The 14,269-nt window shown below is 36.1% G+C and overlaps 1 protein-coding gene across 1 annotated transcript in view; it reads left to right on the forward strand.

Moving 5' to 3' along the window:
* Nucleotides 1–13,959, forward strand: part of PGM2L1 (phosphoglucomutase 2-like 1) — a 40,736-nt gene extending 26,777 nt beyond the window's left edge. Inside the window, exons 6-13 of the mRNA XM_014540368.1 lie at nucleotides 700–909; nucleotides 1,223–1,320; nucleotides 2,119–2,299; nucleotides 4,073–4,166; nucleotides 4,494–4,623; nucleotides 4,840–5,029; nucleotides 8,376–8,509; nucleotides 10,768–13,959. Of these exons, the coding sequence (XP_014395854.1) occupies nucleotides 700–909; nucleotides 1,223–1,320; nucleotides 2,119–2,299; nucleotides 4,073–4,166; nucleotides 4,494–4,623; nucleotides 4,840–5,029; nucleotides 8,376–8,509; nucleotides 10,768–10,870 (1,140 nt within the window). The 3' untranslated portion in view covers nucleotides 10,871–13,959. The remainder of the gene's footprint in view (nucleotides 1–699; nucleotides 910–1,222; nucleotides 1,321–2,118; nucleotides 2,300–4,072; nucleotides 4,167–4,493; nucleotides 4,624–4,839; nucleotides 5,030–8,375; nucleotides 8,510–10,767) is intronic.
* The last annotated feature ends 310 nt before the right edge of the window (nucleotides 13,960–14,269 follow it).

Consider the following 14,269-nt stretch of genomic DNA (forward strand, 5'->3'; position numbering starts at 1 on the left):
AAAAAAGTGGAAATAACCTAAATATCCATCAACTGATGAAGAGATAAATAAAATATGATATATCCAAACAATGAAATATTATCCAGTAGTAAAAGGAAATGAAATACTAATGCAAAATGCAGCATAGATAAGCCTTGAAAACATTATCCTAAGTGAAAGGAGCCAGTCACCAAGGACCACATATTGTATGATTCCATGTATATGAAATGTCCAGAGTAGGCAAATCTATTGAGACAGAAACAGACAGAAAATACATTAGTGGTTACCAATGGCTGGGAGGAATGGGAGGGTTAGAGAGTGGCAGCTATGGGGTATGCAGTTTCTTTTGGGGGCAATGAGAATGTTCTAAAATTGATTACGATAATGGTTGAAAAACTCGGAATATAGTGAAAGCCATTGAATTGTACACGTTAAATGGATACATTGTATAGTATATTAATTATCTCTCAGTAAGGTCATCAAAAAAAGTGTAGCTAAATATATGTATTCTCTCTGGATAAGATTAAGGAATTTTCTCTAAAAATTTATTTTGCCTTTTCTATGTCCATATTTTCATAACTACTTCATAAATAGCTAACACAATTGCTAGAAAGCATCCTGGCTTGCTGAATATATTTTCCCTATCCTACAAAACCAATTTTAGCTTTTTCTATAGCTTGTTTTAATTATATCCCAAGTAATGAGCTTTAGATTGATTGAATGATGATTTTTCTTTACAGGGAATTAAACTCAAAGACCACCTTGAAATTTGTACATTCATCTTTTCATGGGGTTGGACATGACTATGTGCAGTTGGCTTTTCAAGTGTTTGGTTTTAAACCTCCAATTCCAGTACCAGAACAAAAAGATCCTGACCCAGACTTTTCTACCGTAAAGTGCCCAAATCCTGAAGAGGGAGAATCTGTGCTGGTATCTTTCTTTTATTTTTAAATTATTATTAGTGTATTAAACTTCATCAAATAGATAGAACTCATTGACAATTCAAAGATTCAAAAAAGCAGAAACCACTTTAGTTTACATCTTTTAAATTATATAGGAGCCATATGTTCTGTTTTGTTTGAAATCTCTATGGTAGATATTCCTACTTCCAGGCTTATTTTAAATTTGGCTGAACTGTATTCCTTCTAAAATTCATATGACTGGCATAGTGCCTACATTTAGGAATATTAACATTGAATTGAATGTCCTCAATGCAATCCAGCCTTTTGGGTCACTGTTGCAGGAACTCTCTTTGAGGCTGGCAGAGAAGGAAAATGCCCGGGTAGTGGTCGCCACAGACCCCGACGCAGACCGACTGGCGGTGGCAGAGCTTCAGGAGAAGTCAGTAGACCTGTTATTTGATTAAAAGCTTAACTTTTGATGAACTTTTTTTTTTTAAGTCAACTAGGCTTCTTGGAAATAATTTTAAAAATAAGAAAATACATCTCCTGTAAGGCCACAATCCAGAAATAAACACCTAGGTTGATATTTTAACATTTTCTTTCTATGTTTTTTGTACTCAAATATTTAAGATATATTTGTTTTTGCAAAATTGTGACCATACTACACAGGATGGGCTAAAAGCAGGTTTATAGTTGAGAGTACGAAAAACACTTTATTCTTGTATTATTTATTAATGATTGTATTATTTTCCATACGAACAACTGTAAACCTACTTTTACCCCACCATGTATATAATTTTATGTAGATTATTTTCTATTTAATATCATACTGTGAGCATCTTCCCCTGTCCTTAATTACTGTTTAAAATATTAAATTTTAAAATGGCATAATATCACAACAGATTGCTTATCAATGTGATCTTTTCCTAATCTTGGTCCTTTGAGTTGCTATGTATTTTTGCTATTATAATGTTGTGACAACTGTCTTTACGTAGAAAGGACATTCTATTAACTTTTTTCTAATTAAATAGGATAATAAAGGTAACAATTTTTCAAAAGACATTGCTACCATTTCTACTGTAAGCTCACCCCTGGTCAGTTAGAAAAGTAGTCATAAATGTTTGGTCAAAAAGTCCATACAGTAGTGTTTGGGTTGATGATTTGTAGGTCTTGGGGGTCAAGAAGCTTTAATGAGAAGTTATAAAGTTCCTGACTTGAGTTTTTATTCTCCCTGCAGTGGTCACTGGAAAGTTTTCTCAGGAAATGAGTTGGCAGCTCTGTTTGGGTGGTGGATGTTTGACTGCTGGAAGAAAAGTAAATCCGGAAATGCTGATGTGAAGAACATTTACATGTTAGCCACCACAGTCTCTTCCAAAATTTTGAAGGCAATTGCACTTAAAGAAGGATTTCATTTTGAAGTAAGAATAGATAATACCTGTGTGCCACTTTTCTAAACCTATTTCTATAAATTAAAGCCATCTCCTCATCAAAACGGACTTTTATCAATTTCATTTATGATTCCCACTTTTTTTCTAATTTTGTTAACATTTAATCTTTTTGATAGCTTAGACACTTGAGCCAAATTCATCCAGTGTGTGAATTTCTGAAACTAAGATTAGGTGTTCTTTAGAAATTGCATTAATGCTTATTATTCCATACAATAATATCTGGTTTCCATACTAGGAAAACCTGGTTCCTGGCTTCATCAATAACATAAAATCCATTCCAAAAAATTGTAGGTGTCCGGGACCACTTGTGTAGGCTCTTCAAGTTCAGTCTTAAGAAACTTTAAGTAGTCTTCTAAATTGCAAGTTAAGATCCAGAGATTCTACATCCAAAAAAAATGATGCCTCTCTCTCAGCACAGATCACTAACCTTTGTGAGCCTCAGGCAGTTGACTAAGCTGACTGCCACTGGGACTAATGTCAATGAGGTTGCTTTTCCTCTGCCATCTTTGCCAAGTATTAGTGCAAATGTCACCTCTGGGCATTTTTCTTGAGCCACAGTCAAGCTACGGGTCTTAACATTAATTGTCTGAGTAAAAGAAAATTGTATTTGTCTTAATAAAACAGAGCTTTCAACCTCAGACTTTCTAAAATACAAATAGCAAAATAGAAAAAAATGAAATTTTATTTAAGCCTAAGATTCTGAATTACAAGTAATGTTAACGTTTTTATCCTTTATATTTATGGCAAGAAAAATGTATAATGAGCACAAAAGAGAAAAAAGAAATGATTCTAAAGACCAATATTATAAATTTACTTCCTTGTTGTTGTTGTTGTTGTTGTGAATAGGGGTGGCAGATGATTTTGACTTTTACGTTACGTTATGTTATGTTATGTTATGTTATGTTATGTTATGTTATGTTATGTTATGTTATGTTATGTTTGTTATGTTATGTTTCCAGTGAGGAGGTAGAGAGGTGAATTAGGAATCTTAAGTTGGTAATGCTGAGCTCTAGAGTCAGTGTGTATCAGATGCCCTTTCTGTTGACTCTAAAACAGTTCATGTCTACGAAGGGAACAATAGCTAATCAGATGAAAAGTCCTCAAATCTAATTACCAAAGAAGAACGTGGTGTTATGGTAAAGAACACTTGGTTCAGGCATATGTTGTGATAATATTGGAAGTGCATCATTAAAAAGCTTTATGGCCTTCGATTACTCAAGGGGAATAAATCGCAACCTTCATAAGTGCTCTTATCCTAGTGCTTTTAATACAGCTTATAGGACAGGTTCTGAGAAGCAGTGCAGTTGAATCCTGCCTCCATCTCTTAAGTGCAGCATAATCTTGGGCAAAGTTACTGGACTTCTGAGCCTGTTTCAGCAACAGGGTTTTTGTGAGCATTAAAAAGATAGTGATGTAAAGCACTTGTTACACTGTGGTGTAAATAGTAGGTGGTCATAACATGTTCTTTTGTGACTATATGCATCACCACTTGTATATATTGGATTATATTTGGCGTAAATCACCTATTACTGTACTTGATAAATAGTAGGTCATCAGTTGTGGCGGTGCATGTGTCCGTGCACTTTATGACTACATGTTTACCACTATGTAAATCTTTATGGGCCAAAAGCCATAACAGGCGATCACTATGAGAGTGTCATGTAGTGCATTTAGTGACCTGCTTTTCTCTAATATGTGTTATGAGAGAGTCACTTAACAAGAGTGGCCTCCTCTGCATTTCAGGAAACATTACCAGGTTTTAAATGGATTGGAAGTAGGATAAAAGACCTCCTGGAAAATGGGAAAGAAGTCCTTTTTGCATTTGAAGAGTCTATTGGTATGTAGTAAATATTAAAACCTTTGAAATTTGAATGAGGGCATTTTTTTTTTAATGTAGTGATTCTATAGAGAGGAATTTTTGTCTTCTGGTTTTGTATTCTGAGTTGTGGTAAAAACCAAAGAGCATTCAGAAATGTGTAGGTACATTTCTCATCAGAAAAAAAAAAAAAAGACCCTTAAAGGTCCCCTAAATACCTTCAGTGTCAATGTGCTTCATTTATTACTAGGATTTAAATTCGTTGGTCCTGCTGAAGAAATGTAAAACTAATGAACTTATTACAGGCTTACGTTTTCCTCTTTTTTAAAGATTTTTTTCAATTGGCAGGTTTTCTGTGTGGAACTTCCGTTTTGGATAAAGATGGGGTGAGTGCAGCGGCTGTTGTTGCTGAGATGGCAGCTTACCTGGAAACCACGAATATGACATTGAAACAGCAACTGGTTAAGGTTTATGAAAAGTAAGTCCTACTATTATGAATTTCACATGCTAAGTTTTTCTTTGTCCTACTTTCAGCTAAACTTGTTTTCGAGAAATAGTCGATCCTTTTTTAAAAGTGCTAAAATTGTCCGAGTTAAGGACTGCCACTTTCTACATAATACTATAATCTTTAATATATACTTTTCTAAAGAGTTATCTGAAAGCTGATTTTAACACTTTAAATCTTTGTGTGCAGGTATGGTTATCATATTTCAAAAACTTCATATTTCTTGTGTTATGATCCAAATACCATCAAAAGTATATTTGAAAGGCTTCGTAATTTTGATTCTCCAAAAGAATATCCAAAATTTTGTGGGACATTTGCTATATTGCATACACGAGACGTTACCACTGGATATGACAGCAGCCAGCCTAATAAGAAATCAGTAAGTACCTTTAAAAAAAAACACACTGCCAAACCGGTTTGGCTCAGTGGATAGAGCGTCGGCCTGCGGACTCAAGGGTCCCGGGTTCGATTCCGGGCAAGGGCATGTACCTTGGTTGCAGGCACATCCCCACTAGGGGGCGTGCAGGAGGCAGCTGATCGATGTTTCTCTCTCATCGATGTTTCTAACTCTCTATCCCACTCCCTTCTTCTCTGTAAAAATTCAATAAAATATATTAAAAAAAAAACAAAAAAAAAAACACACACACACACAACAGAAAACAGTTTTTAACAGTTTTTAACTTCATACTAGGGCAAAATAGAGGAAGTTCAAGCCAATTAGTTTCCTGAAACTAGGATCCATTGCTTTGCCCCAGAGCTGTTGTAAGTCCACTAATTGGCTCTCTGACTCTGATCCTGTCTTATCACTCCCCAAGTGTATGCTACCCTCTGGGCCTGGAGAGGTGAGAACAAAAATGAGAAAGGCAAAGAGAAAAGGAAGAAGGGAGGGAGAATGTGCGATGATGCTAAATAAATAATGTTGAAAATGAAGTCCAAAAGCCTCTAATTTCAAAGCTACCCATCTTTCTAGTTGTAATCTCCCTTTACAACTTTATTCCCTATACTTCTAGCCAAATAGAACAATGTATAGTTTCTTGCATATATACTTAAAAAAAATTTATCTATTTTTGCTCAAGCTATGTCTTCAGTCTGCCTCTTCTTCCTGCTGTTGCAGGTCTACACCTTAGCCATATGCAAGACTTAAGGCAAATGTCACCTCTTCCACAGTCCCCTCCAAGTCCCATAAGCAAATAGCTTTCTCCTGAGGTTTCATTACATATTCATTCCTCTTGTCATTCACCACTTCCTGTTTTATGTTATCCGTGTTGTACATGGCAGGTCCATTTCTGATGTACCTTTATGCCTCTCAATGTCCTGCCTACATGGTAGGTGCTCAACAAATATTTGCTGATCATATTTAGTTATTGTTGTTATTAGCTTAAATTTTCATTTATAATTGTTCTGATGTTGACTCAAGATTCTAGCCCAGGGGTGGGCAAACTTTCTGACTCAAGGGCATGATCATAGTTATTGTTGTTATTAGCCTAAATTTTCATTTATAATTGTTCTGATGTTGAATCTAGGGACATGATATATTTGGGGAAACTGTAGCCTCTTGTGGAGAATACTACCCATATTCTCTTTGTGTATATACATCCAGTCAACAAATATTGGTCCCCAGTCATTGGTATTGTGTGCATGTGCACGTATGTGTGTATCTATTTTTGTGTCTTTGTAAACTACTTAAAGAACCAATTTTTTTGCTTCTTTTTGTTTTTCTATTGTTGCTATGCTTATCGTAGTTCTTGTGTTTTGCTTTTTTCCCTCTTAACTCCCTTTAAAGCAGCGGTTGCCAACTGGTGGTCCGCGGACCACTGGTGGTCCTGAGGTCTGAAAGGTTGGTGACTGCTGCTTTAAAGTGTATATTTGTTAATCAAAGGGCTTTTCTATCTGTTTCTCACTGATGCTTAGTAGTATAGATATGGTTAATCCCCTAAGTTCGAATCAAAGACTTCCTGAGTTCGCTCTTCTCCACGAACTCAGATTGACATTCATCCGTGTTTTCAGCAGGCGTTTATCAGAACACGTCTGTGCTGCAGGCACGGGCATGCTTGGGATACAGCAATGACAACGGCACTGTTTCTGCACTCAGAGTCCAGTGGGGAAACAAACAAGTAAACAGTGATTACTTTACAGAATGATAAGTGCTACCAGGGGGTGCAAGGGGAGCCATGGAAGAGCATAGGAAGGGCCCTTACTCAGAATCGGGGGCGCTTGTGGAAGACTTTCTGGAGGACTTCGTTGAGCTGTGTTCTAGAGTAGGAGCTATCCAAACGTAGGAGGAACAGAGGGTGTTTCAGGCAAAGGGAGCAGCAAGTGCTAGGTCTGGAGGTGAGAAGACATCTTCTCCTTTAAAGAACCACAAGTGCCCTGGCCGGTTTGGCTCAGTGGATAGAGCGTTGGCCTACGGACTGAAGGGTCCCAGGTTCGATTCTGGTTAAGGGCACGTGCCTGGGTTGCAGGCTCGATCCCCAGTTGGGGACGTGCAGGAGGTGGCCGATCAATGATTCTCTCTCATCATTGATGTTTCTATCTCTCTCTCCCTCTCCCTTCCTCTCTGAAATCAATAAAGATATATAAAAGAAAAAATAATAAAAAATATAAAGAACCACAAGTAACCTTAGACGGGTGGTTTAGTTGGTTGCAGCATCACCCATACACCAAAAGGTTTAAATTAAAAAAACAACAACAACAACCACAAGTAGCTCTCTATAGTGTGGTGAGTGGGTTGAGAGGGGCAAATGTCCAGGCAGGAGGATCCGTTAGTACACTGTTTCCATGAGAGAGAATGGGAGCCAGAACTTAACAGTAGCCGTAGTGATGGAGGGAAGTGGACCAAGTTGAGTAAAATAAAGGATAGAATAGACAGGACTTGCGAGTTGATGTTCTGTGAGTGAAAAAGCAGGGAGGAAGGTCTCTGCCTTAGGAACTAGTGTATGGCAGTAGCACTGACCGAGAGAGGGACCTCAAGGAGAGGACCGCACTAGGGACCCCTGAGGGAAGGCCCCACTGCCAACCCCCCTGTCCTAGGGCAGCCCCCACAGCTCCTTTGAGATGCCTTCACAGACCAATCTGTGGTCTAGGAAGAGTAACAGTGTTAATCCGTATATTTACTGTCAGTAAAGCTTTGGTTCTTTTTGTGCTTTTAATTTTGAGGTAAAAATATTAATTTTTGAACCCCAGTGAATTATTGTGCCTATCCCGAGGATAGGTGCACTCTGCCCTGGCGAATTAATAAACTGTGAAAGTACTTTAAAATTATAAAGCACTTGGCAAATGTAGAGGCTGTTTGGACTTGGATACAGATAGACCTGGCTTCAACTTCTTGCTCTGCCACTTAGCTGATGACCTTGAGCAGGTCCTTTACTCTGAGTCTTGCCCGTAAATTGGCAGTAGTATTTACTTTGCGGGATGATTGTTGGGGTCCAGAGACCATGTATGTAAGGAAAGGTATATAATCCAATGACTGTATCATAAATGTTCAGTAAATGGTATATTTGTAAATTATGTATGTAATATTTTTTGTATTTTATAAGTCCTTTTTAACAGTTTTTATTTTTAATTGTGGTAAACAGTTAAAACATAAATTTTACCAACTTAACCATTGTTAAGCATACAGTTCAGCACTGTTAACTACTTTCACATTGTTGTGTAGATCTTGTGAACTTTTTCATCTTGCTAAACTGAAACAAGTGCAATTAAACTGTTGTTACAATTGTACATAGGTGTTGCCTGTGAGTAAAAACAGCCAGATGATTACATTTACTTTTCAAAATGGTTGTGTTGCTACTCTTCGGACAAGTGGGACAGAACCAAAGATCAAGTATTATGCAGAGATGTGCGCATCCCCGGACCGGAGGTGAGAGTTGACTTTTTAAATATATACGAAAAAGTTTTATTGAGATATAATTCACATATCAAAGAGTTCGCCCACTAAAGTATATAACTCAGTAGTTTTAGTGTATTCAGAGTTGTGCAGACATCACTACAATCAATTTTAGGCCATTTTCATCACCTCAAAAGGAAACCCCATATCCATTAGCAGTCACTTCCCATTCCCCTCTCTCCCAGCCTTAGGCAACCACCAATCTACTCTCTCCCATTATAGATTTGCTGCTTATTCTGAACATTTTATAGACATGGAATTATACAGTATGTGGTTCTTTGTGACTGGCATCTTTTAGCATAATGGTTTTAGTTTTGGGTGTTGTTGTTTTTTAATTTCAGAGAGGAAGGGAGAGGGAGATAGTGATGAAACATCAATGATGAGAAAGAAATCACAGCTCCCTCCTGCAGGTCCCATGATGGGGACCAAGCCCACAAGCCGGGCATGTGCCCTGACTGGGAATCGAACTGTGACCTCCTGGTTTATAGGTCAATGCTCAACCACTGAACAACACTGGCTGGGCCCATTATAATGTTTCTGAGGCTCATTCATATTGAATAGTCCATTCTGTTTTTATTGCTGAATGGTACTCTATTGTACAAACACACATCAGTTCATCCTTCTGTTGAAGGCATTTAGGTTGTTCCCAGTTATGGGCTCTTATGAACATTCTTTGTACAAGTCTTTTTTGGGGACATATGTTTTCTCGTGGGTAAAAAAATAATCTAGAAAGAAAACACTAAAAAAATCTGTACTTCCACTAGCAATGGAATTTGCTCCATATCCTTGCCACCATTTGGTGTTAGTCTTTCTACTTCTAGCCAGGCTAGTGGCTGAGAAACCATATCTCATCATAGTTTACCGTGCATTTTCCTTATGACTAATAATGTTAAGCACCTCAACATTAGTGTTTATTGTCCATTTTTTTTCAAGTTTTTGCCCATTTTTCATTAGGATGTTGGCCTTATTATTATTATTTATTTGGGTGAGTTATTTATTTTGGATAGAAAGCCTTTGTCAGAATTATTTATTCTGTGGCGTATTTTCTTTTAAATGTCTTACTGTTAATTTTCTTTAAAATGTCTTACCTTCAGCAGTTTTTTTCTAAATTAATGGACTTAATTTTTTAGAGAAGTTTTAGGTTTTCAGAAAAATTAAAGGCTATTTAAACTTATTAAAAGTAGTACCTTCTATAGTGTTGGCATTGATCAATATATTTTTGGGAAGATTTTTTTGGAATTGACTCCAAGGTATATTAGTATTTAGTATTATACCTAAATACTAATTTAGTATTTAGTATTTCCCTAAATCTTTGTGTTTTCTTTGGTGGCGGGGGTGGGAGGGGTGGTGGAGAGAGCAGAGTTTAAAGTAAACCAAATTGGGTAATGCTACATTTGTATAAAAATGAAGGATGTCCCTGCCGGTGAGGCTCAGTGAGTGGTTGAGTGTCGACCTATGAACCAGGAGGTCACGGTTCGATTCCTGATCAGGGCACATACCCTGGTTATGGGCTCAATCCCCAGTGTGGGGCATGCAGGAGGCAGCTGATCAATGATTCTCTCTCATCGTTGATGTTTCTGTTTCCCTCTCCCTTCTCTCTGAAATCAATAAAAATATATTTTAAAAAAAGGTTTATAAAAATGAAGGATGATTATTAAAGTAACAAAAACTGGTTTGTTGAGTAGCGTGTAAAATAACTGAAGGCAGTTTACAAGAGGCTTTTCTGGAAATGTTTTGGGCAACAGTAGCTCTTCCGGTGATGACTTTGAAGGATGTACTTGTAAGTGTCCATTTGTTTTTTCAAACATCTCATTCTTATATTGATACTTCCTTCTGGTGCCTGAAAGACAATGCCGTATCATCCCATAGTATTTGTACAGGTTATTCTTCAAAGTGTTTCAGGAAGCCATTTCTCTTAATACCCAGTCTTGGTGTTCTAAGCCATTAAATTGCCTCGCCCAGGAGAAATCTTTAGGTGTGCTATAACTCATCCATGTATCATATTCCAAGGGTCTCCTCTTAATGCAGGTCAACCTCAGTTTGTGATATTTCTTGTGTGTTAACCACCCCCCCCCCTTGGTCTTGTTTTAGTTTAAATGAGTAAATTTCTCTTTTGTTTACCAATTGTTTAATCATTCCATCAGGCATATGCCTTCTTAAAATGTTATAACAATTAAAATTTTAAGGCTATGAAATTCAAGAAATTCAGAACTCTTCATTTTTTTCCTCAGTGACACTGCCTTACTAGAAGAGGAATTGAAGAAACTCATTGAAGCTTTGATAGAGAATTTTCTTGAGCCCAGTAAAAATGGGCTGATCTGGCGTTCTGTTTAGTGGACATTCGTACATCATTACTTTGCGCTGTCATATGGAACAGGGCAGCCAAGAACTTCATGCATCCAACTTGTGTTAGCATTCCCTCTCTATCTCATCTGGCCGAGTATCCTTTTCCTTTTATTTTTCTCTTTTTGGTTGGCTGACGAAACAAACTATATAACTTTGATATGAAGCAGTCTAGAGAAAATGATTCAAATTTTTCATAATCTTGAACAAAAGTCATGACGTTAAAAGTATTATAGTAACATGTCATTCTTCCTTTAACAGAAACAAAACTGTGCAAAAGTGAGTTTTCTTATTAGAGTGTGATTAAGTAAGCTTAGTTCCATATTCTTGTAATTGTGTATAGCATGTGTTTTTATTTTAAAAAAATAGGCAGATAAATGTATAATTATCGAGTTAGTTAAGAAATTTATTTCACAAAATTGGCAAGAAAACAGCACTACTCTCAGAATACTGTGGAAAAGTGTCATTGTTGCATCATAGGTATTGACTTACAAATTAGAGTACGTGAGATAGGGTATTTAGCATTTCTAGCTTAGAACAGGTGTTACAAATGTGGTGTCCAGCTCTTCTGTTTCAGTGCTGCTGGTGCAGTGTAAATTTATTGTATGTGTTTAAAATTCCACGTTTACTGAACATAGACAATAGTGGCAATATTCCTAGAAACTTGGTTCTTGTCAAATTTCTCAGTGCCTTCTCAGGGTTTGGTTTGAATTGAAACAGTGTTCCTGCATTGAATATAATTTAATTCATTAATTTTCAGACAGTTCAGGAAAATCTTTCAAACTGTATAGGTGCATTCCTCTATATTAAATAGGTTTGCTGACTTTAAGATCTTATGAATGTATATAAAATTATTAATAAAAGCAGACTCAATGTAACTGTAGTTAAGCATCTTCATGTTAGAATTAAATGTTATCACAGCCTTTGAGTCAAGAAAAAGATCTGAACTGAGAAAAGAGCTCAATTTATTTAAAAGTCTAACATTTGGATTACAAGTATATAAATAGATTAATTCCTTTATCAAATGAAGTAATACCAATTTTACTAGGAAATAAAACATTCAGATTTTAGGTATTGTGAAACACTAAAACTACATGTTTTCAAACTAATGTCCAGTTTATCCTAACATCCTTCTGGCTTCTATACAATTTCTTATCACAAGAGTAACTATCTTTTCTAATGTGGAAAAAAGAATTGGAAGGTCACTGGTTGATTCTGCAGCCTTCTAAAGAGACAGTGGAGGAGCTCTGTTCAATCCTTTTTAAAAGTGTATCCTGTTATATATAGCTCACAGAATACTTAAAAACATGTGGCATAGTTAAGAGGTAACAATAACAAGGTCTTGGGTGTAATCTTCTAAACAAATTGCCTATGGAAGATAACTGGTATTAGAGAATTTATTTCCTAAAAGTAATGACATAAATTTGAACTGATTAGAATACTTATTAAGTCGTGGTTTGGTTTGTTGTAGCTATTGGCTAACATTTGGTTGAACTTATATAATCCAAGTGTAATTTTCAAATTATTGTATTGCCACTATTGTTAATTTATTCCTTCCTTCCTTTCATATAGCTGGATCTTGTATGACTGTAGATAATAGACAGATAGCTAAATGTAGAGCACCATATTTCTAAATGAGTTTGTCTTCAATGGCTTCGTACTAAAGAAGTGTGTAGAATTTTTTGCTTTATGCACTTTTAGGAATGTAGATATTAATTTAGGAAATGGCCTATATTCTACAAAGTGGTATGAGCAATGCTATATATATGGAAAATATGTATATTTGGTTTCAGTGTCTGTTTTTTATTGACTGAAGAACAAAGTGGAGCTAAAATGATACAATAGCCCTTTACAATCTCTAAAGCCATGTTATGATTGTCATTCTATCGTAAAGAGAACAGCTTTATTTGAGTGCTTTAATGTAATGCAACATTTCAGTCATCTTAATCAAGGTGAAAAGTTATTAAAGCTTGGATTCTTACCTCAAAAATTTAAAAATCCAAAGTTAAAATTAATAAAAATTTGCAAGTGTTCCCTAAGTGTATAAATTGAGGAAATTATTTGATTCTAGCCAAATTCTCAAGTCTTACTTGAGTGTGATATTTAGCATGAACTGGACGTAGTGGGTGTACACTTGCCTAACAGGATAAATTCGGTAGCCCCAGCCAACCAGGTCAGACAGAAGTGCTGACCAGCAGGTCTCAACTTTGGTCTCTCTATTGTTTATCTTTTTCTTTATAAACAATCTCATGGAAATGAATGCATCCTCACTGAGTGTGCAGATCAAAACTGGGATTTTCTAGAACTCTGGGGAAAGGAAAGAATTAGTGGGGCAAGATTAAAGCATAAGTTGGGGAATAAACAGTAGAAATAAGCAAACAATAGAAAGATCAATAGGTAGCACAGGAAATGCTTTTTGTCAAGGGCAAATTTATCACCCTAAAAACAGGGAGTAAATGGACTGTAGGCAAGTTGTTTAATTGTGTTTATTTGTTGTGACGATGAATGAGTAGTGAACCTTTGTTTTCTTTTATTGGTGACCACTAAAGAGGCCATGTTTTAAGGCCTGAGAAAAAGAACCCCTCTTACTGATCAGTTTTTGAGAGAAGGCTGTTTCTTAGGAACATATGGGAACTGGGGAGGGGATAAAGCAGAAATGAAAAGGAATAAAATATAGATTGGAAAATAAGACCTCTGAGGAAAAAGTTTTTAAAAAAAATAAGATCATTTAATTCTGGAGAGGAGAAAGCTGTTGAGATAGTTTAATAAATCATAAGTTATTGAGTCTTTTATTGAACAACTTAAATTAAGAAGGAATATAACAAACTGTTCTCCATCTCCAGGAAGGATAAAATAGGAGGGAATAAGGGTCTTTAAGAAAAAAGGAAAAAAAAAGACAACATGAATAGTTTACGATTTAAAAACTTGGGCAGGAATTGTTATGAAGCCTTCAATTTGATTTTTATTTTTAAGAGAATAAAAATTTATTATAGGATATGCTAAATGGCTTTTACAGGTTCTTTCTAAACCTTTTTTTTTTTTTTAACTCAGGTTGGAACAAAGATGTCATAAAGAGCACTGAAAGTAACATTTGAATTTCACTCATATCTATAAGAATTTAGCTTATAAGGTGAATTTCTTGAGCAGTAGATGCATGAGTGCAGTGAGTAAGACCTACTTAGATGTTATTTTTTATCTTAGATTATTTTATTTTATTTATTTATTTTTATTGTCATAATTTTATATATGTCTCCTTTTTATCCAATTGACCCTCCACAGCCATTCCCACCCCAGGCAAGCCCCCACCGACCCAGTGTCTGTGTACATTGGTTATGCTAATATGCATGCAAACAAGTCCTTTGGTTGATCTCTAACACGCCCCCCCCCTCT

Source organism: Myotis brandtii, unplaced genomic scaffold, assembly GCF_000412655.1.
Source record: "Myotis brandtii unplaced genomic scaffold, ASM41265v1 scaffold244, whole genome shotgun sequence".
Classification (NCBI taxonomy): Eukaryota; Metazoa; Chordata; class Mammalia; order Chiroptera; family Vespertilionidae; genus Myotis; species Myotis brandtii.